The sequence below is a fragment of the Sinocyclocheilus grahami genome, unplaced genomic scaffold (assembly GCF_001515645.1).
Source record: "Sinocyclocheilus grahami isolate Dianchi unplaced genomic scaffold, SAMN03320097.WGS_v1.1 scaffold509.1, whole genome shotgun sequence".
Taxonomy (NCBI): Eukaryota; Metazoa; Chordata; class Actinopteri; order Cypriniformes; family Cyprinidae; genus Sinocyclocheilus; species Sinocyclocheilus grahami.
Genome location: NW_015505688.1, coordinates 531420 through 553396, shown reverse-complemented (window position 1 = coordinate 553396; position 21977 = coordinate 531420). Strand labels below are relative to the sequence as shown.

The following is a 21977-nucleotide window of genomic DNA, read 5'->3' as shown; positions in this document are numbered from 1 at the left end:
GTGTGGATCAGACAACAGGTTCACAGACTAATACACCCAAATTCCCTCCTTCTCCCCCAAACATACAAATCCACACACTTCATCCTTATTCTACTATATAATAATAATAATGATTTTAACCTTCCTCAATACTCCTTTAACTCTTCATACTCTATTAAAAACCCCTGTGTCCCTTAAGAAATCCATAAGAATTCTAGTCTGTGCCCTGTGTTGTGTGCTCAACAGCTCAGTCATGTGACTGCAGCTCATCACGTGACTTCAGGGCCCCAGCTGTCTGTTCGTGTCACGTGACTTCAGGGCCCCAGCCGTCTGTTCGTGTCACGTGACTTCAGGGCCCCCGCTATACAGATTTATGCGGGTTTCATTCATACTTTGTATAATCGTTTACATCGTGTCTTATTTGAATGTAAGAAATTCTGTGTGATTTGCGAAATGAACTAAGAAAGTTGCTTTTGCTCTGAGGGGCGCTGGGCCCTGTTTGTTTTGTTGAATCTTTTAAATCGAATCATTTCAGAGCTGTGTTTTTTAGACTCTGCGTAACTCCTTACTCAGTCACCACACACGACTCTGATATATCTGACCTAGTGATGATATACATGCACTGCCAAGATTTGTTATGTTTTTGAAAGAAGTCTCTTCTGCTCAGCAAGCCTGCATTTATTTGATCCAAAATACAGCAAAAGCAGTAATACTGTGAAATATTTGTACTATTTAGAATAACTGCTTTCTATTAGAATATATGTTCAAATGTAATTTATTCCTGTGATGCGCAGCTGTATTTTCAGCATCATTACTCCAGTCTTCAGTGTCACATGATCTTCAGAAATCATTCTAATATGCTGATTTGCTGCTCAAGAAACATTTCTGATTATTATTATCAATATTTAAAAGGGTTGAGTACATTGTTTCAGGATTCTTTGATGAATAGAAAGATCCAAAGATCAGTATTTATGTGAAATAAAAAGCTTTTGTAACATTATACACTATACCATTCAAAAGCTAGGAGTCGGTAGAATTGTTTTTTTTGGGGGGGGGGGATTATAGAAATTAATACTTTTATTTGGCATGTAAAAGGATGCTTTAAATTGATCAAAAGTAATGATAAAGACATTTATGTTACAAAAGATTTCTATTTCAGACATAAATGCTGTGCTTCTGAACTTTCTATTCAAAGAATCCTGAAAAAAATCATACTCCGCTGTTTTCAACCTAATAATAATAAATGTTTTCTGAGCAGCAAATCAGAATGATTTCGGAAGATCATGTGACTGCAGTAATGATGCTAAACATACAGCTTTGAAATCACAGGAATAAATGACATTTTAAAATATATTCAAATAGAAAGCAGTTATTCTAAATAGTAAAAATATTTCACAATATAACTGATTTTGCTGTATTTTGGATAAAAGAAATGCAGGTTTGGTGAGCAGAAGAGAATTCTTAAAAAACATTAGAAATCTTACGGTTCAGAAACTTTTGACTGGTAGTGTATATACAGTAAGTGCAAATTCTACAATAAACTACATTTTAAGGTGCTTCAAGGAATATCAGCAATACTTATAACTCTTTCTGTATCTACCAAATCGAAGAAAACATTACTGTGCTTTTTTAAAGATTCCTATTGGCTTTTATTTGTATGTTTATGTATATATATTTATGTGTGTGTGTATATATATATATAAATATATATAATTGATTTCACAAGAACAAAAAGGGACATAAAAGGCTATAATATACTCCGAAAATAGCACAGCTTTGTTCATCTACGATCACTAACTAGCCCCGACTAACATGAAGCATTACTCAAGCTGGGAGCCACCTGAAGTGTTCCAAGAGAATGTAGAACAAAAATTCAACAGGAAGTTGCAATGTTAGCTGGGACAAAGCTTTAAAGTGCTCTCACTTCCCTTTCTAGAGCTCGTTCCGTGGGTAGAACTAAACATGTCCCTGAGCCACTGACTCACAGCAGACTTGATCCACTGGAGTAAAACACAGCTTCTTAAGATAAGCTTAATAGTTTTGTTAGATAAATATTAATACATCTAAGATATTAAATAAAAAACAAATCCAGCACCATTTTTATCATTGAAAATCTTTAAGTTCTGTTACGTAAGGTTTCCCCAAGAGACATGTGACCACACCACTCCCTCCAACTCAAAGCCATGCCATGTTTAGATGGCCCAGCTGGCATACGAGCAGCGTTGATGTGGCATTTAGATGTCTTTACAGTTTAGTGTTGCTCAGAGGGGGCATAAATGCATTTACACAAATACAACTTGAAAAAAAAAATATGTATTTTTTGGACTGATCTATTTAAGAGTTTACAAGGTTAAATCACAGTACAGCGGATCAAACACAGGCATATGGAGTACGTACAGTCAGTTAAGGTTAAAGGACTCATTGTCCAGAAACACGATCAATAGGGGAAAACCATTCACCAAGCAGTGACTAATGAAGAGCAAATATGAACACATGCATTGCCATCCTCTCCCATTTTCCTTGCGTTACATTAGAAATTCAGTAGAGGGAGACATTAACGTCACTGTTACTCAAACCTGAGGCCTGGCAGGAAAGATGATACGGGGAGGCCAGGTAGTACACTTTAGTGGGTTCATTTAAAATAAAAAACCAAAAAAAACAACCTAGCACGGGCAAGTTTTAAAACGTAGTTTCAGGTATTCAGACAAATTAAAACTCATTCATAAACTTTTTATTGTCCAGTGTTTGAAAACATTAACAGAACCAAGTGAGACAAATCAAACATTGTACCATTTCAGAAATCTCCTTCATTCATCGTCTTCGTATAGCAGCCTCATGCTCAATGCTAGAGCAAGATTTCCAATCTTGACCCTGGAGGACCACTTTCCTGCTGTTCAGCGCCAGCACGCCTGAAAGACAAGTGATGTTTCCCTTTCTAGAGCTCGTTCCGTGGGTAGAACTAAACATGTCCCTGAGCCACTGACTCACAGCAGACTTGATCCACTGGAGTAAAACACAGCTTCTTAAGATAAGCTTAATAGTTTTGTTAGATAAATATTAATACATCTAAGATATTAAATAAAAAACAAATCCAGCACCATTTTTATCATTGAAAATCTTTAAGTTCTGTTACGTAAGGTTTCCCCAAGAGACATGTGACCACACCACTCCCTCCAACTCAAAGCCATGCCATGTTTAGATGGCCCAGCTGGCATACGAGCAGCGTTGATGTGGCATTTAGATGTCTTTACAGTTTAGTGTTGCTCAGAGGGGGCATAAATGCATTTACACAAATACAACTTGAAAAAAAAAAAAATATGTATTTTTTGGACTGATCTATTTAAGAGTTTACAAGGTTAAATCACAGTACAGCGGATCAAACACAGGCATATGGAGTACGTACAGTCAGTTAAGGTTAAAGGACTCATTGTCCAGAAACACGATCAATAGGGGAAAACCATTCACCAAGCAGACTAATGAAGAGCAAATATGAACACATGCATTGCCATCCTCTCCCATTTTCCTTGCGTTACATTAGAAATTCAGTAGAGGGAGACATTAACGTCACTGTTACTCAAACCTGAGGCCTGGAAGGAAAGATGATACAGGGGAGGCCAGGTAGTACACTTTAGTGGGTTCATTTAAAATAAAAAAACAAAAAAAAACAACCTAGCACCATCTTTACAAACCTGGGGGGACCCTCAGGGCAAGTTTTAAAACGTAGTTTCAGGTATTCAGACAAATTAAAACTCATTCATAAACTTTTTATTGTCCAGTGTTTGAAAACATTAGCAGAACCAAGTGAGACAAATCAAACATTGTACCATTTCAGAAATCTCCTTCATTCATCGTCTTCGTATAGCAGCCTCATGCTCAAATAATGCTAGAGCAAGATTTCCAATCTTGACCCTGGAGGACCACTTTCCTGCTGTTCAGCGCCAGCACGCCTGAAAGACAAGTGATGCAGAACACCTGGCTTCAGGCATGTTTATCTGCGGCTAGAGCTAAACTGCTGAAGGTGGCACTGCAGAAGCAGGAACAGACATCTCCTAAACAGTGCATTCAGATCCTCTTCATTCTTCACATTTTGTTGCAGCCTTATGCTAAAATCCCTGATATTTTCATGTCAATCTACATGCCATTCCCATGACGACAAAGCAGCAATCGGACATCAACTTATACATTTTAGGAAAGTGGCTCTCCAGGAACACAACCCTGTTCTAGGAATTTCCACTAAAGGAAGTGGGCTGTTTATAATTGTAGATTTTATATATTTGTAACAACGTACAATACATTTTAAAAAATGTAAACCGTTAACAGTGAGCACCAATCACTTTTCACATTAAAAAAAGGGCAAGAACAGAAAACTTGATTTCTGAAGATCTTCACACATCTTTCCTACAACAACAGAAAGAGGTGTCAAACAAATGACGTTCAACAGTAAATTGTAGTGTAAATGAAGTAAATAAAAGTGTAGCAGGCTTCTTTGTCAGATTTTTGCAGACAGTCTCAAAAATCAGTGCCAACCCTGCATTTGCTGTTCCAAGATTAACAGACATCACAGAGAAACACTTCTGCTATGATGGTATCAACTTGGATCACGACACTGAAGTTATGATTAAAGCTTACCCACAATAGGATGATCTCGATGGACCTTTCAAATTTCTCCTCATTTACCTCATCCTGTAAAGTCAGAAAAAAACACGCATTTAACAATCAGGTCACAAGTAAAGTGACCAATACCAACCAACATGAAATAGCAGTAACAACCCATTTTACTTGTTTAATGTGACATTAACAACAACAACAAAAAAAACACTGCATGTTGACTGGGACAATAAACGGCTCATAAAATGGATGAATTTTTAATGACAAGTTGAACTTAGTGACTTCAGGAAAAAAGCATGTTTAAGAAAAATTAAGTGCAACTTTTTAGAGATCACATGCACTGCAAGACATTATTTTGGGGGGGGTCTATTCTTACCTTTCAGCAAAACTGGCCATTGGGATCAAGGCATTTTGGGGTCTTGTGTGACCTGCAACAACAATCCTAGTAAGAAACTGGAGCCTGCAGCTACAAGAAACATTTGACTTGAGTGTTCGCCCCCAGACTAGGCCTGCCTCATCACTGCATGTTGACTGGGACAATAAACGGCTCATAAAATGGATGAATTTTTAATGACAAGTTGAACTTAGTGACTTCAGGAAAAAAGCATGTTTAAGAAAAATTAAGTGCAACTTTTTAGAGATCACATGCACTGCAAGACATTATTTTGGGGGGGTCTATTCTTACCTTTCAGCAAAACTGGCCATTGGGATCAAGGCATTTTGGGGTCTTGTGTGACCTGCAACAACAATCCTAGTAAGAAACTGGAGCCTGCAGCTACAAGAAACATTTGACTTGAGTGTTCGCCCCCAGACTAGGCCTGCCTCACTGTGTGAGCACAGACCACTCTCAGAGGACACGGCTGGACCCGTGCTGCACAGCAGGAGTCACTAAAACAGCCAAACCTGCTGGAGCACACACGCCAGCACCTCCCTCTTCCAGCAGAGTAACACTAGCTCAGGCACGGGCTGGCCTGCACAGCTGACTACCGCTGGGTGACCGAGACCGAGAGAAAGCGCATACTTACAGCGGAGCTGCAGCAGCTGGAGTAGATGCAGAGCACATTCAGCCTCCTGAAACAAGACACCAGCGCATTTAAACACTGCTACAGCGCCAGCAGCGCCGTCTGTATAACGACACGTTACATACGGGCACTCCGACTACAAATATCAACAACAAACCCATTCCTGACATGGACCACGGGATTAGGGACTTGTCCGTTTTAAAGTGGTTTTATTTCTGCAGCAACAACAACCAACATGCCAAGCAAACAGCCGCGTGCCAAAACCCACGAGCGCACGAGTTAGCATCAAACATGTCGAAGCAGACGTCTTCCGATGGATTTGGACCAGGTTGAAACACTTATTCTACAAACTGTACGCAACAACTTGATATTTTAGCTAAACTTACCCTCTTGTGACCGCCTGACTTTCTCAGTTTTGTACGCGCTAGCGCACTTCCACCGCAACATCGCAAAAATGAGAGAGCGCGCACACTAGCGCGCCAGCATTTATAGCGCTGCCGCAAACCAGCGAAGAAGAGAGAGCGTGACGTCACACGTGACGTCTGATTCGCGAATGAATCACTCGTATGAACTGAATCTTTGACATCCAGCAACTCCAAAGCCTCATTGTGTCATTTGTACGATATTTTCCTGATTTTGCAACCTGCATCTGTACTCTCAATTGTATGTACCCCTGGCATTGATAGTGTATGTTCTTAGCAATGCAATAAAAAAAAATTTAATAATAAAAATAAATAAAAAAAAGAACTGAATCTTTTCGATGACTCGTTCGAATCGATTCGCAAATGCGTTTGTTGCTCTCTCCGCTCATCCCTTGATCTAAGTTGGTTCGCATTCTCAACCTGCCTAAAAAAAGCTATAGAATAAGAAGAAGAACGTCTCTAAATTACAGGCTAGACCATCTGTTTTCCTGTCTGCATTACAGTATTTGATTCGCCGCCTAATGTCAATGTTGGGATAAACGGCCGCCTGCAGCTGCTGATCTACGATCAGTTTCCATAATCAAACGTTTAATTATAATAAAATGTCAAAATCTGACTCTAGATCAGAGACTGTGGACAACTGTATGGAAAAATCTGCTTTGCTCATTTCCATGGATTTACTTCCAGACAGTTATTAGATGGCCAAAACCTGTATAATATATTTAAACGTTACTGCCATGCCGTACTGACGTTATAGTTTAAATGATACCGCTTAATGTAATGTGAATAGATCATGCATTAAAGGGGTCATATGCTGCGATTTCAAGTTTTCCTTTCTCTTTGGAGTGTTACAAGCTCTTGGTGCATAAAGAAGATCTGTAAAGTTGCAAAGACTAAAGTCTCAAATCCAAAGAGATATTCTTTATAAAAGTTAAGAGTCAGCCACGCCCCCACATGTCTACATCACTATGTGGGAAGATTTGCATAACGCCGCCCAAATGTTCACACAAAGAAAGAAGGCGTAACTTTTATTCTCGCTGTAGTATTGTTGTTGCCGCCTCCATGTCGTGAAGACGCTGTGTATGGCGTTATTTTAATGACAAATGTCGAGAGCGCATTATTGTAGCACATTAATATATTGCTCGAGCGCGAATCTCAAATCTTATGATTTAAGACATAACTATTTAGATATGGGTCAGATGCACTATTCCCTAAACCGATACTTATGATTTGGAGACCAAATATAACACTATAATGAGTTTTTCATATTTGTCATAACATTACTACATCATATTCTATGGGTTTAATGCATTTGCAGACAATGTAATTACATGTAAATGTCATATAACTGTATATTCACTGTTTGAGAGTGCCATTGAATGTGTAGCTATTAAGTGGATTTTCATGAAAAAAAAATTCAGAACTGAAACCAAACACTGGATTACAAAAAAAAATCTCCCAATAAATGTCCAAACAGCGATGCTATTAGAGCATTTATTGTATTATATCTTGCATCATTTACATCTATTTTTGCATTTGATGTTGATTTGAGGAGTTGTTACCTATTATTGCCATCATACCAACTGAGAATTTATTGCAATTATTTTAAATTCAGTTGAGACATATGACATAACATTGATCTTTTATATGAAGTCTTTAGAGCCATAGGCTATAACATGTTGTTTTTAGATAAATTGCTCAGCTGGACAGAGGTTATTTATATGTACAAATCATCCAAGCACCCAATTCTTAGCCATTTCTAATATATGCCACATTTCATTAAGATTGCTAAATATGATTAAACTGGAAATAAATTAAAGATCCAGCTTTGATTGTCAAAAGAATTCCAGATTCCTGTTCTCTCAGCCAATTAGATTTCATGTAGTATTTTCATCGGTCAGTTGTGGAGGTCTGATTGGTTTAAGCTTTTATATAGCACCTTTTAAAACAGTGTATACAAAGTAGCCTACTTTACAAAGAGATGCATATGTGCATTCACAGAAAAGATCCAAATACAAACATAAAAGAGATATAGTAAAACATAGTAGCTACAATAACAAGTTTATGTTAAAACAAAAATACAACAATAAAAAATCAAGGAAAGGCCCTGCACAAATCTGTTTTGAGACTACTTTTTAAAAGTGCACAATGATAACTTCTGACAACATTTAATTCAGGTGCGAAAATAATTAATATCTATAGTGCATGAGCACAGAGAGATTTGAGAGTGCACAGGACAGTTTGAGTGAGAGGAGAGACACGTTTTAAGCTCTTCGGGGTTTTGTGCGAGAGCAAAGGAAATCCGCGAGCGAGCGGAGAGATTCGTGCTGGCGCAATATATTAATGTGCAATATATAATGCACTCTCGACATTTGTCATTAAAATAACGCCATACTGTGTGCTTCGTTGTGAAAGCGAAACTACTTTGTTTGGTCTTCCAAAAGCGGATATGGCTTCGTCATGCCTGGAGCTGAGCCGTGCTGGTCACTGAGGAAATACATCAACTTTGCGCTGTGGATCGCCGGATCGGCTTTCACCATGGACGAAGCGGAGTCCAGCCCGGGGTCGTCACATTTCATTACACCAAATACACCAAATAATGTTCTTTTTAGCAACATCATATGACCCCTTTAAAATTCCTCAGAGAGGAGCACAAACCTAGTAAATGATTCAGTCGACTAAACCGTCCTTTGACTATTATTCTGAGACATGTTTTCCACTTTCAGCTTCTGTAATTTAGCATCACCTCAAATTAGATTTTAATGGAATTATCAAGTTTTTATTATTTGTTTTATTTTTATTTTTTACTCTTTAAAAAAGGAAACCTATACATATGGTTCCATGTGATGTCAACACTATAAGGGTGATTCAATGGACAAAAAATTGTTCTTTTTAGCAACATCATATGACCCCTTTAAAATTCCTCAGAGAGGAGCACAAACCTAGTAAATGATTCAGTCGACTAAACCGTCCTTTGACTATTATTCTGAGACATGTTTTCCACTTTCAGCTTCTGTAATTTAGCATCACCTCAAATTAGATTTTAATGGAATTATCAAGTTTTTATTATTTGTTTTTTACTCTTTAAAAAAGGAAACCTATACATATGGTTCCATGTGATGTCAACACTATAAGGGTGATTCAATGGACAAAAAATGTCCTGATTGCTTTTGATAATCTAGGACAGTTCACTTTGAAATCTGGGACACTGATTTATTGAAGCCTGTATCACCAAAGTTTTTGCAATGAATGAATGACAGAGAGGACAAAAGGGAGAAATGCAGAGAGAGAGAGAATGTGTGTGTGTGTGTGTAAAAATGTCTTCTTGGCAGTTCAATTTAATAGTCAAGAAAGAGATGAATGAAAAGACTAAATGAATGAATAGGGAGAAAAAAGTATGTAATGTACAGTAGTATGTAGGCTTATACTATACAAAGTATACTCTAAAAAATGCTGGGTTGTTTCAACCCAATGTTGGGTCAAATATGGACTAACCCAACTGTTGGGTTAAAAAGCTAATTTAAAAATGTAACCAAAATTTAACCCAACAGTTGGGTTAGTCCATATTTGACCCAACATTGGGTTGAAACAACCCAGCATTTTTTAGAGCAAGTTAAGTAACAAAATAATACCTAAATGACCTATTATTAAAATGTACAGTATACAACACAGTACAGTCGGTGCAATACTGTATCCCACAATGCAGTGCACATAACTTAACCTTCCATATTCCAGAAAACCATGCAGGTTGTCACAGTAATGTGACTGCTATCAGTCACCATGAAATTACATTTTACTTTTTTGTGTCACACACACTGAGCAAAATTTTTTTTGTGATGACATGACTGAATACTTAATTGTTTGCATAATGCAAGTACATCTTATATATCATTAATAAATTGTATTTGAGTTCAGAGAGGTCTAACGCCTCTAACAGGCCTATTATGTTTCGACTTTTCCAGCAGTTTCATTGGATTTCCCACAGAAAAAAAGATGTCATTGACAGAGATTGATTAAACCAGCAATGCACATGTGTGCACACGGATACACAGACAGACAGCAGTGGTTTATTGCTTTTCCCAAGAGTTCTGGCGTCATTATGTCCTATAAAAGGATCGTTCCCACTGTGACCCCAAGTCTAGCATCTTTTCCTTTCCCGTCTCCCACTGTTCAGCTGGGGATTCTTGACCATGCCTGAAGCATCACCATGGCAACAGTTACAAGTTGGGAGTGACTGTGTCAAGAGAAGGGGATGAGAGTTCAGGGGCCTTGGAGTGTAACCGAGGGCCACAAAACAATGAGCTGTTAATGAGGACTGGAAAATAGGAAGTTTCAGGACTTTCTGGTTCATTTGCCAACCCTTATCATTTTGGCATAAGTCATTGATAGAGTGAGAACAATAAAGGCTATCCAAAAGAACCTACACTGTAGCTCCCCTATTACCACCACCATTAAACTTCACAAAATTTGCATTTTATATGTCCTTTCATCCCAATTGCATTCTCCTGCTATATATGATCATGTTTAGTAGCTTAAAGGTGCTCAAAATAATCTTCTCGACCTGAGTTAATTTTACAACTGAAGAAATTAATGATGCTTTAGACAAGTCTGTTTAAAATGTTCACTCACATAAGATGGAGCCTTTAGTCAAATCCATGGTTTAGCTGTTTGTTGTACTTAAGAGATGTGTTCATAAAATCTGTCCAGACGAAGGCATCCTTGTAGATCGAATGGAACACATACTGTATATTACATTGGTGTTTTTACCCTCTGTAGGTTAGGTTAAGTTAGGTTACTTTATTTATACCTGCAGGTAAATTTGTTTTGCAGTAAAATGACAGGTAACTTCCATCCTTGACACACAATTTCAAAACACATTCAGAAACATAATATAAACACAACAAAATCACAAAAACAACATGTATGTTACCTGTGATGGCAGCATTTTTCAGGTTTTGGACACAGACAAGGGTGTCCTATGCCCTGTGATGATGGACAAGACCACAGGAACCAGATGAGTCCTCTGCACAATCTGACTTTGCTGCAGCCTGGAATTGAACTGCTGGTTTTGTCTGGTCAGAGGAGAACTGGCCCCCTGACTGAGCCTGGTTTCTCCCAAGGTTTTTTCTCCATTCTGTCACCGATGGAGTTTTGTTTCCTTGCCGCTGTCGCCTCTGGCTTGCTTAGTTGGGGACACTTAATTCCCAGCGATATCATTGACTTGATTGCACAGACACTATTTAAACTGAACTGAGCTGGATGATCACTGAATTCAATGATGAACTGCCTTTAACTGAAAATTGAGTGTTTACTATTGTCACTTTGCATTATTGACAATACTTTCCTAATTAATACTGTACAGTTGCTTTGACACAATCTGTATTGTTAAAAGCACTATATAAATAAAGGTGACTTGACTTGATGTAGCTGCCATTTGGAGATCACATGAGATCATATCATTGGACAATTTCAATCACTGAATAAATTAATAATGGGTGACAAACTTGTCAATAGGGTATTTCTGCAATAGTACTGATAATGAACAATGTTCAGCAAAAATGCTTCATTCGTAATCACAGGCTTTTTGGGGGGTAACGCGAGTTACGTAATCAGATTACTTTTTTCAAGTAACTAGTAAAGTAATGCGCTACTTAATATACAAGAAAAAAATCTGAGTTACTTTTTTAAATAAGTAACAATTAATTTGTTTTCCTATTTATTGACTGACAGCTCTGCTGTCCCCATGTTGAGAGAAATTGGGAATAAATGCAGAAGTGTTGTGTGAACATGATGTTTTCTGTAATCCTAGACTAAATGTGAACATGCATTTACTCATCTCACTCGCACAGAAACAGATTCAATATTCCTCAGAATGAATAAAAACAGTGAAATTCAAACTCAGAATATGATGCAAACCTGCAATAATTAAATATGTTAAATACAAATTTCCTTTAATCCCATTTTATTAACCAGTATCTTTGCTGCTGACCTTTGATGATCTAATTCAACCATATAATGAGCAAAAATGACTTTAGGTAAACAACATTTGTTTCTCTTTTTTTTTTTTTTTAACTGCTGAAGAGTGTTGAACTTTCTTCTCTTATGTCCTATTCTTCATGCAACCCAGAATGGCAGCACAGCTGAAAGATTTGTTTGAGCTGCACCCTCTAAAGATATTACATTACATTTCTTTCAGCCCGAGGCTCATTCATTTCACTTTTGGTACGAAAGGGCTTTTAAAGTGACATGTAGCCAAGTATGGTGTCCCATACTCGGAATTTGTGCTCTGCATTTAACCCATCCAAGTGCACACACACACATACAGCAGTGAGTAGTGAACACGAACACACACCGTGAACACACACCTGGAGCAGAGGGCAGCCATGTGCTGCGGCGCCCGGGAAGCAGTTGGGGGTTCGGTGCCTTGCTCAAGGGTCTCACCTCAGTCATGGTATTGAAGGTGGAAGAGAGCACTGGTCATTCAAAAAAATAACTTTCTTAAAAAAAAAATAAAACAAGCAGTCCCAGCCCAGATTTAAAAAGGAATGCAAAAGACAAGTAATGCATTACTTTCCATAAAAAGTAACTAACGTAATTAGTTACTTTTTTTTAGGGCGTAACGCAATATTGTAACGCATTACTTTTAAAGGTAACTTTCCCCAACACTGATCACAGGTGTCTGTATGAAGTCTGAGACTTCGTGCACCTTGAAAGTCAATAGGCATTTACGGTCCATTTTACTTTGGAAAAAGGATTATTTGTGGAGAACCTCATCCTTACTTAAGCAACAACTTTTGAAGAAGCTTTTTGACCGTGACTTGACTATTTTCAAATCTATCCTTATTTGTGATTATTGCTGTAACCTTTATTATATTATCCAGCATTAATTTAGTGTTAAATAACTGTTTGCAAGGCTAATGACAGTAGCCTAAAACGATTAATTACTACTAGGTGATGCATTTTAAAATGTCAGATAGAATATCTGAACACAGACTTGCAGAAAGAATAACAGTAAATTCATCATTTATTTCAAATTCTCATTATTTACAAATATGCATATTACAAATGGCAGCTGTCTTTGATTCTGTTAATTTAACATTTTATATAAACAAAACAAATGTACAGCATATTACCACAAATACAGTTTCTGCCAAATCTCTCTTTCGTCTGTAAAGTGCATCAGAGTTGAAGGAACCCAACATGTACAAATGGACACACACCGCACACACAATTTACTTCAACACATTTGCTTTGGGATCTTGAATTATTACATACATGATTTTAAATGAAGTTCTGCATCATTATTTTGTACCGTAACTCAAGTAAACAGTCAATTTGACCTGAATCAAAGGGCAAGTTAAAATCAATAACCCACGTGACATGAGAGTTCAGTCACTTACTGTGGTCTGTTTGACTGTGGCAGCTCTGTTCATTTCGACGTCGCAAACAAAACTCATATTGAAAGAAGTTTCTGGTAGGAATCCTTCCGATGTGCCCCGTAACCTGCACGGAGCACTCGAGTGTTCTGAGGTAGAGCTAAAGACAGTGCTGGACGAGACTCTCCTGACAGTTTCCATCAAAGTCCTGAAATGGGAGGCCAAACTCGCAGTGACCTGAATCAGCGAAGAGCTCTGAAAGTAGCAGTCATTCGGCTCGGATCCATTACAGTGCCCTGCAGACTGTCAATTCTGGGCAGACCCAATGAATGGCTCCTTTATTTACTGGCATTCTGCAGGTTGAGTTGACCATTGACACAAAACCCTTGACATCCAGCAACTAAAGTCCTTCTCGTGTATTAAATTAGTTTACGACATGTTATAATAAACGCAGATAACATCATCAAGCCGCTACTCAGAGTACCAGATATTATCTCCACATGGGTTGGGCAGCCGGTTTGGGAATTTTAGGCCCTGGGATTCTGGTGCCTGGGGTCTTGTTTGTCTTGGCTTTGGCTGCACTTATGATGGCTGTTCGGATTGTCTTTGCAGTTGTAGCAGCGGTGGGAGAGTGTATGGTGTGGAGAGTCTGGAATTCAGAGTTGGGCGCAAGCCGTTTGGACACACGAAGTGGCGAGCCCCTTACAAACTGCTCGCCATGCTTGTCCTTATCCTGGTTCAACTTCTCAGTAGCGTTACCTTTTTGTTTCCCCGTATCACATGGTGTGTTCAGCTTCTGGGGTGCACTACCGCTGTGCTTGAGTTCATTTTGAACGCCAGCGAAGCGCGTTACTAGCGATGTGTGAATGGACTTGGGGTGTGTAGGGGAAGGACGCGACACCTGACTAGCTGACAAGCCGTCGGCAGGAGTTAGTTCTGCCTTTGTGCGCACTCTTGGGATCCCGTTGCTGTTGGAGGGCCCTCCTCGTTGTACCAGCAGTCTTTTGGTTGGTCCTCGAGTAGGTGTCTTTACTAGACGGGAATCATCCTTGGCATGCGGTGAGTTTGCACCATCTCGCTCCTCGGCTTCCCGCTCTTTCTTCCATTTGGAGCAGTGATTGGTGGTCGGCCGCGTCATGGTTGGAGAAAGGCTATCGTAGGAGCGTAGGGCCCTCACTAGGGTGTGGCACTCCAGCGTCTCGCCAATCCCCGGGTAAACGTGCTCTCTTTCTGGGCTACAGGGCTCCTGGGATAGAGGAGGAGGAGAAGATGCACTTGGCCACGTCTCTCCTAACAGACTAGTGGCTGTTTTGGCTTCTGTCTGTGGTGTTACTCCCTCTTTGCCATTTACACACTCTTTATTCTTAGCATCCGCCGAGGTATCGGTCTCTATCTGCGTCAGCCTTTCAGAGGCGTCTTGAACCAGTTTCTCAACTTTCAAAACTTTGTCAGGGGATAGTCCTGTGAGCGGCAAGACATTCACTGCCCCCTGCTGATGTGACATGATACTTGTTTTTCCCAAAGCAACAAAAGCGTTATCGCTGGGGACTGTCCTTGTATTCAACCTAGAATGGCTTTTCACGGCGTTTGAGGAAGCCATTGCATCTCGCTGCAGGTCACACGTTGAATCTGTGTTTAAACGCAGAACTTGTTTGAACTTATTTATGCCTTGTTTAGTTGCCTCAGAGTCTGCATCACTCTTTTGTAGCGAATGCCTAAGCTCTGATTCTCTGCAGAGATTGAGAACATGACGGTCTCCACCCTCTGATTCGCAGTGCTGTTGGTTATTAGATTTCATATTTCTCTCACCGGAGCGGAAGAAGTACTGCGAGAGCCTGCGCAGGCTGCGGCGGCTCCCCGTGTAACTCAAGCTCCTCTGCAGCGCGTGCTCCAGCTCAGAAGACTCCCGCTCCGCTTCCAGTCCGGTGCACAGAGCCAGAGATCGACGCCTTTCCACATTCTCACGCTCACGTGCCAAACGCCGCTGCTCTTGTAATTCCCTCTCGGTGTTCTCCTGTTAGGAAACAAATATGAACAAATCATGAATGTGTGATCTTCATTTCCATAAATCAGTTTAAACCAGCCATTTTAATGAACTGATTCACATATTTATGTCATCACTTAATGTTAATGGAAGCCACTGGACATTTTTCCATGTATTAAAAAAAAATACATAGTGTATATTATACAAGTAAATATAGTGTATATTACCGCATACAGTTGGTGGATATGAACAAAAATGTCTACATTTTATTAAGTGCCTTTATTTTGCCCTTTAATCTTTATTTTTGCCTATTTACATGCTTTTTATTGCCATTGTCTGGAACTAGCTTTTTACTATATATGTGACCTTGGACCACGAAACCAGTCTTAAGTGTCAATTTTTCGAAATTGAGATTCATAAATCATCTGGAAGCTGAATAAATAAACTTTCCATTGATGTATGGTTTGTTAGGATAGGACAATATTTGGTCGAGATACAACAAAATCTGGAATCCGAGGGTGCAAAAAAAATCTAAATACTGAGAAAATCATCTTTAAAGTTGTCCAAATGAAGTTCTCAGCAATGCATATTACTAATCAAAAATTAAGTTTTGATATATTTACGGTAGGAAATTTACAAAATATCTTCATGGAACATGATCTTTACTTAATATCCTAATGATTTTTGGCATAAAAGAATACATGTATTTTGGGCTATTGCTAGAAATATACCCGTGCAACTTAAGACTGCTTTTGTGCTCCAGGGTCACATATTTTACTTTGTAAAAAAAAAAAAAAAATACACATTCAAAATGTTCAATTTAATGTTCAATGTTTGAATGACTGTTTGGTTGAAATGATTCAAAAGAAAAATCTTGCAATATGATTGGGATTCACATATCAAATAAAGTCGATGTTTTCCTGTTGTTTAGTAGAGAAAATTTATATTTTCAATAATATTACCAAGCAATTAAGCATCAGTTAAGTGGTTGCTATGGGTCACATTTACATTAAACATATTTTTTGTAAGAACAGACTTTCAGATTAAGACTTTTGCAGCTCTAGAGACAGGCAAGTACTTTGGACATTTTAAACTATCTAATTGTTGTCATTTAAAGAGACATGATGCTGCTCACCAGCACGGCTCTTTGGAAGCGATGGCAGAAGCAATGGAAGATATAACAGGCCTCCTCCAGTTTAAAGGACTTGTCATCTTCACAGAAGAAATCCACAAGTGCCTTACTGGTCCTCTGTAAGCTTTCCAGCTCATCCCGAGCTTCCTGCAGCCTCACTCCCACAACAAATACTGAGAAAATCATCTTTAAAGTTGTCCAAATGAAGTTCTCAGCAATGCATATTACTAATCAAAAATTAAGTTTTGATATATTTACGGTAGGAAATTTACAAAATATCTTCATGGAACATGATCTTTACTTAATATCCTAATGATTTTTGGCATAAAAGAATACATGTATTTTGGGCTATTGCTAGAAATATACCAGTGCAACTTAAGACTGCTTTTGTGCTCCAGGGTCACATATTTTACTTTGTAAAAAAAAATAAAAAATACACATTCAAAATGTTCAATTTAATGTTCAATGTTTGAATGACTGTTTGGTTGAAATGATTCAAAAGAAAAATCTTGCAATATGATTGGGATTCACATATCAAATAAAGTCGATGTTTTCCTGTTGTTTAGTAGAGAAAATTTATATTTTCAATAATATTACCAAGCAATTAAGCATCAGTTAAGTGGTTGCTATGGGTCACATTTACATGAAACATATTTTTGCAAGAACAGACTTTCAGATTAAGACTTTTGCAGCTCTAGAGACAGGCAAGTACTTTGGACATTTTAAACTTTATCTAATTGATGTCATTTAAAGAGACATGATGCTGCTCACCAGCACGGCTCTTTGGAAGCGATGGCAGAAGCAATGGAAGATATAACAGGCCTCCTCCAGTTTAAAGGACTTGTCATCTTCACAGAAGAAATCCACAAGTGCCTTACTGGTCCTCTGTAAGCTTTCCAGCTCATCCCGAGCTTCCTGCAGCCTCACTCCCACAACCTGAACGAAGACATGATGAACTAAAAAGACACTTCAACATCTGTGAATGGGATCTTGACATTAATAGGAACGAACCTCTAGAAATGCTCTGGTCTGCTGCTCGATTTCAGCATCAGACTGAGCTCTGACTCGGAGTTCAGCGACTCTGCTTCGCAGTCGAGAAAGGTCCTCCACCACAGACTCTTCTGACAACCTGAGCAGAAGAAGAAAAACAACAAAACGACTTTTAGCGATTTAAGTTTTCTTTCTAACAGTAACCACTGAGGAACATGATGTCCTAAGTGCAATGTTTGTGAAAATATTTAAAAAAAGAAGCAATTTCACAAAACCCATGAAAACTGTGTCAGCAAAAAAATGAGAAGTTAAGATGTCACAAAAATCAAAGCCTATTTTTAAATCATTATTTTCAAAATTTCTCCAGATTTTCTTCATTAATGTGAAATATTCTTTCGATTTTGGAATGAAATGTGACTTAGTCATGATCCACTGATATTCTACCGGATTGGGAGCTTGGGGAATTTTAACACTGTTTGTTTGCATCCTGACCTTGAAGCTGGACCGACGTGACTCAAGCGGCTGGGAAACATCAGCAAGTCTTTATCCTTCTTTACAGCCTCCTGTAAGTGAGAAAAAAAAAACTCATACAAAATTTTATTCAGTCCTACTGATTCCATTCTATCACAATAACCACAGCAGCTATATTTTCAATAATATTACCAAGCAATTAAGCATCAGTTAAGTGGTTGCTATGGGTCACATTTACATGAAACATATTTTTGCAAGAACAGACTTTCAGATTAAGACTTTTGCAGCTCTAGAGACAGGCAAGTACTTTGGACATTTTAAACTTTATCTAATTGATGTCATTTAAAGAGACATGATGCTGCTCACCAGCACGGCTCTTTGGAAGCGATGGCAGAAGCAATGGAAGATATAACAGGCCTCCTCCAGTTTAAAGGACTTGTCATCTTCACAGAAGAAATCCACAAGTGCCTTACTGGTCCTCTGTAAGCTTTCCAGCTCATCCCGAGCTTCCTGCAGCCTCACTCCCACAACCTGAACGAAGACATGATGAACTAAAAAGACACTTCAACATCTGTGAATGGGATCTTGACATTAATAGGAACGAACCTCTAGAAATGCTCTGGTCTGCTGCTCGATTTCAGCATCAGACTGAGCTCTGACTCGGAGTTCAGCGACTCTGCTTCGCAGTCGAGAAAGGTCCTCCACCACAGACTCTTCTGACAACCTGAGCAGAAGAAGAAAAACAACAAAACGACTTTTAGCGATTTAAGTTTTCTTTCTAACAGTAACCACTGAGGAACATGATGTCCTAAGTGCAATGTTTGTGAAAATATTTAAAAAAAGAAGCAATTTCACAAAACCCATGAAAACTGTGTCAGCAAAAAAATGAGAAGTTAAGATGTCACAAAAATCAAAGCCTATTTTTAAATCATTATTTTCAAAATTTCTCCAGATTTTCTTCATTAATGTGAAATATTCTTTCAATTTTGGAATGAAATGTGACTTAGTCATGATCCACTGATATTCTACCGGATTGGGAGCTTGGGGAATTTTAACACTGTTTGTTTGCATCCTGACCTTGAAGCTGGACCGACGTGACTCAAGCGGCTGGGAAACATCAGCAAGTCTTTATCCTTCTTCACAGCCTCCTGAAAGTGAAAAAAACACACTCACACTGATCCAGAATTCTGTCCTACTGATTCCATTCTATCACAATAACCACAGCAGCTTTGTTTACGTTAATTTAATCTATTAAAGCGTGACTCGTTACACGTTTACCAGTGACACTTACCACGCCGACAAAATGGAGGAGGTTCATGCCTGGTTTGTTGGCTTTGGTGTCGGCCAATTTGAGTAAAGAGGAAATCCTGAATCCTGCAGCATTCCCAGCATAACCTCCCTGAGAGCACAAGAGACCTCAGACTGACTTCCTACCAGGAGATACGTGTTGATGCATAAGCGTCAGATAAAACACTTACAGCGTTCATGTAGTTTCCCGCCTTGAGCACCAGTCGCAGGATGTAGTGCAGCTCCGGGCAGCTCAGCAGCTCTGCACAAACAACACATGAGTGTCAACCCCATCAATGAAACCTCCATCAGGATCCACTTACACCATCAAACACCAGAACAAAACTCCATGAAAGGCTGAGCACATGATACTTTGAGGCTCGCCCCTAAACTTAATTTAGGAGGTGAGCTATAGCTTTCAGGTCCAAACAAATCTAGAGAGAGGAAGTTTTTACCTCGAGCAGCCTCCCGCAGACATCTGGCCGCCACACAGAGAGAGGTCACCGCAGGGTCAAACTCCTGCTGGAGGATCATGACGTCCAGACGCATGCGAAAGCTAGTGAGGATGATGATGATGATGATGATGATGATGATGATGAGCGGACAGTGAAAGAAACTATGACGCATTTATATTGGAGCATTTAGTCGTGAACTCTTACCTGGGTAACTCCACCAGAGAGAGAATGAAGAGATCCGGCTCTGCCAGTAAACTACGGTCACCGATGAACTTTTTCAATCTGGCCTCCTGGACAAAAAGAAACACAAATACAAAGTAGATTCATATGTGATGATGAATACCGCACAGTGTATACTAGGGTTGCACAGTATACCGGTAATACGGTAGTATAGATACTAAAGGGAATGCCAGTATTAGATTCACTGGTTGTCAACTTTGGTTGCCTGATTGGAGTGGTTGTTTGTCCCAATAAATTGGGTTAATTTAAAAGTACAGTGGTTAAAAAAAAATTAAAAAAAAACTTCTGTTGCTCTTTGTTTTAAAAAAGGTTATAAAAAATGTCAATAATTATCGACACCGAATGATATGAAACACTATCGTTGATACATTTTTTAACTATATCGCCCAGCCCTAAATATAAATATCTTGATGGAGGAGTGGAATAACATCTCACAGCAAGAACGGTCAGATCTGGTGCAGTTCACGAGGATGAGATGCACTGTAGCACTGAAAGCAGCTGCTAAACATACAAGATACTCACTGCGACTTTTAATATTGGCCCCTCTTTGTTCAGGGACTCTTTCAGTTTGTCACATGCCTGTCAAACTTGTTCAGTTTGTCTCAGTGGTTTAAATTATGTTAAAACAAACATTTACACAAGATAAGAAATTCGCAGGAAATAAAAGTAGTTGAATTTGAGAGGACATTTCTTTTTTTGCCGAGTTTAAAGTAAATTTGGTTTAATTTGAATATGTACTGAATATCTGAATTGTGAATTAACACTATTGTGTGGTACCATGCAATTTTGTATAGTATCACTATATATGTTTATGGTATCATGACAACCCAAAATGCACTTTTTCCTCCAAAAAGTAAGTGAAACAACATCCAGTTATAATTCTAGAAAAAAGCTTTAATCCAGTCTTGGTCAAATTTTTTTTTTTACATTTCTCTAGACTTCCCTAGAGTGCACTGCATTGTGCGACACGTGATTCTATACGGTGTGCTACACATTTTTCACCCAGCTCTTCTATATAATGGCAAGTACATACTGTACTCAGCAGTGCTGCAAGGGGATATAGCAGGCAATAAGGCCCTGATATACTCTCTGTGAAGTTCTTCATTCAGCGGTAAAAAGAAATTCGAAATAGCTGCATAATGGTATACTGTTAGCAAACAATCTGATACCATGCACGCAGCTGGAAGCACCATTTAGACGAGTGTAAAAGTGTGCTGCGTACCATGCTCTCAATTACACAACATAAATGACAGTTTCTGATAATCAGAAACTGTAACAGGAGATCATGCAGAGTAAACAGAAGATTTCAAACAAGCAGCATCACGTCTAATTCCTTCTGATATGAACCAGACTGAAGCGTGAAAGGACAGACGTGTCTGTTTCTGTGAAGCATGGTGTCAGAGAGGATACAATACCTCTTCATTATCAGGCAGCAGCTTGCAGAGTTCTGCCAGTTTCTCGGCTCCGTAACGCTCTCCGACCCCTCGTCTCACATCCTCCACAATCTCCCTAGCAGCACTGAGGGAAAAGCAAACACTGAGAATTACATCACTTTCAAGCAGCAAAAAAGAAAATAATTTCAACAAAACTACTTTGCCACTTTGATTTTGAAAAAGTGTTTTTAGTACTTTAATTTAAACTAAACTAAAATGAGAAATGCTGCTTTGGCAACTAGCTTAAATAAAATAAGCTTTTTTTTGTTTGTTTTTTTTTATTGCAAGAAATAAAAATGTTTTATGGTTTTAGTTAACAATAATAACACTGGTACATATGTATGCAATTACAATGGGCGTTGTGGGGCAAGTGTCCCTTCTGTTTTGGTGTCTATAGGCATATAGTGTGAAAATTAATAGTGCATACTATAGATGGACAGAGAAAGGTCAGAAAGTGATCTTAACACACTAACATTCACATTGTTTACATTTTGTGGTAATGCCTGTAAAATACCGTTTTTTTATTTTTTTTTTACATTTCACCAGTGCAACATCTTGCCCCCAGACTTTCATTATAA

At 38.7% G+C, this 21977-nt stretch overlaps 1 protein-coding gene and 1 long non-coding RNA gene across 5 annotated transcripts in view; both read right to left on the bottom strand.

The window, feature by feature from the left end:
• Positions 1–3747: 3747 nt before the first annotated feature.
• Positions 3748–6103, bottom strand: LOC107554666 (uncharacterized). 4 transcript variants are annotated; one of them, XR_001605080.1, is made up of 5 exons: positions 5996–6103; positions 5613–5658; positions 5273–5324; positions 4609–4662; positions 3748–4377 (listed from the first exon to the last, which is right to left on the bottom strand). It is a non-coding gene; the product is annotated as an uncharacterized lncRNA (long non-coding RNA). The 4 variants fall into 4 exon arrangements; XR_001605083.1 differs by lacking the exon at positions 5613–5658; XR_001605082.1 differs by lacking the exon at positions 5273–5324 and having other exon boundaries at positions 5996–6101.
• Positions 6104–13059: 6956 nt separating this feature from the next.
• The window catches only part of fhdc2 (FH2 domain containing 2), a 15155-nt gene continuing 6237 nt past the window's right edge, over positions 13060–21977 (bottom strand). The window contains exons 4-12 of the mRNA XM_016237249.1: positions 21382–21484; positions 19931–20016; positions 19727–19827; positions 19463–19533; positions 19276–19383; positions 19062–19132; positions 18591–18708; positions 18351–18515; positions 13060–15421 (exon numbers count right to left, since the gene is read on the bottom strand). Of these exons, the coding sequence (XP_016092735.1) occupies positions 13898–15421; positions 18351–18515; positions 18591–18708; positions 19062–19132; positions 19276–19383; positions 19463–19533; positions 19727–19827; positions 19931–20016; positions 21382–21484 (2347 nt within the window). The 3' untranslated portion in view covers positions 13060–13897. The remainder of the gene's footprint in view (positions 15422–18350; positions 18516–18590; positions 18709–19061; positions 19133–19275; positions 19384–19462; positions 19534–19726; positions 19828–19930; positions 20017–21381; positions 21485–21977) is intronic.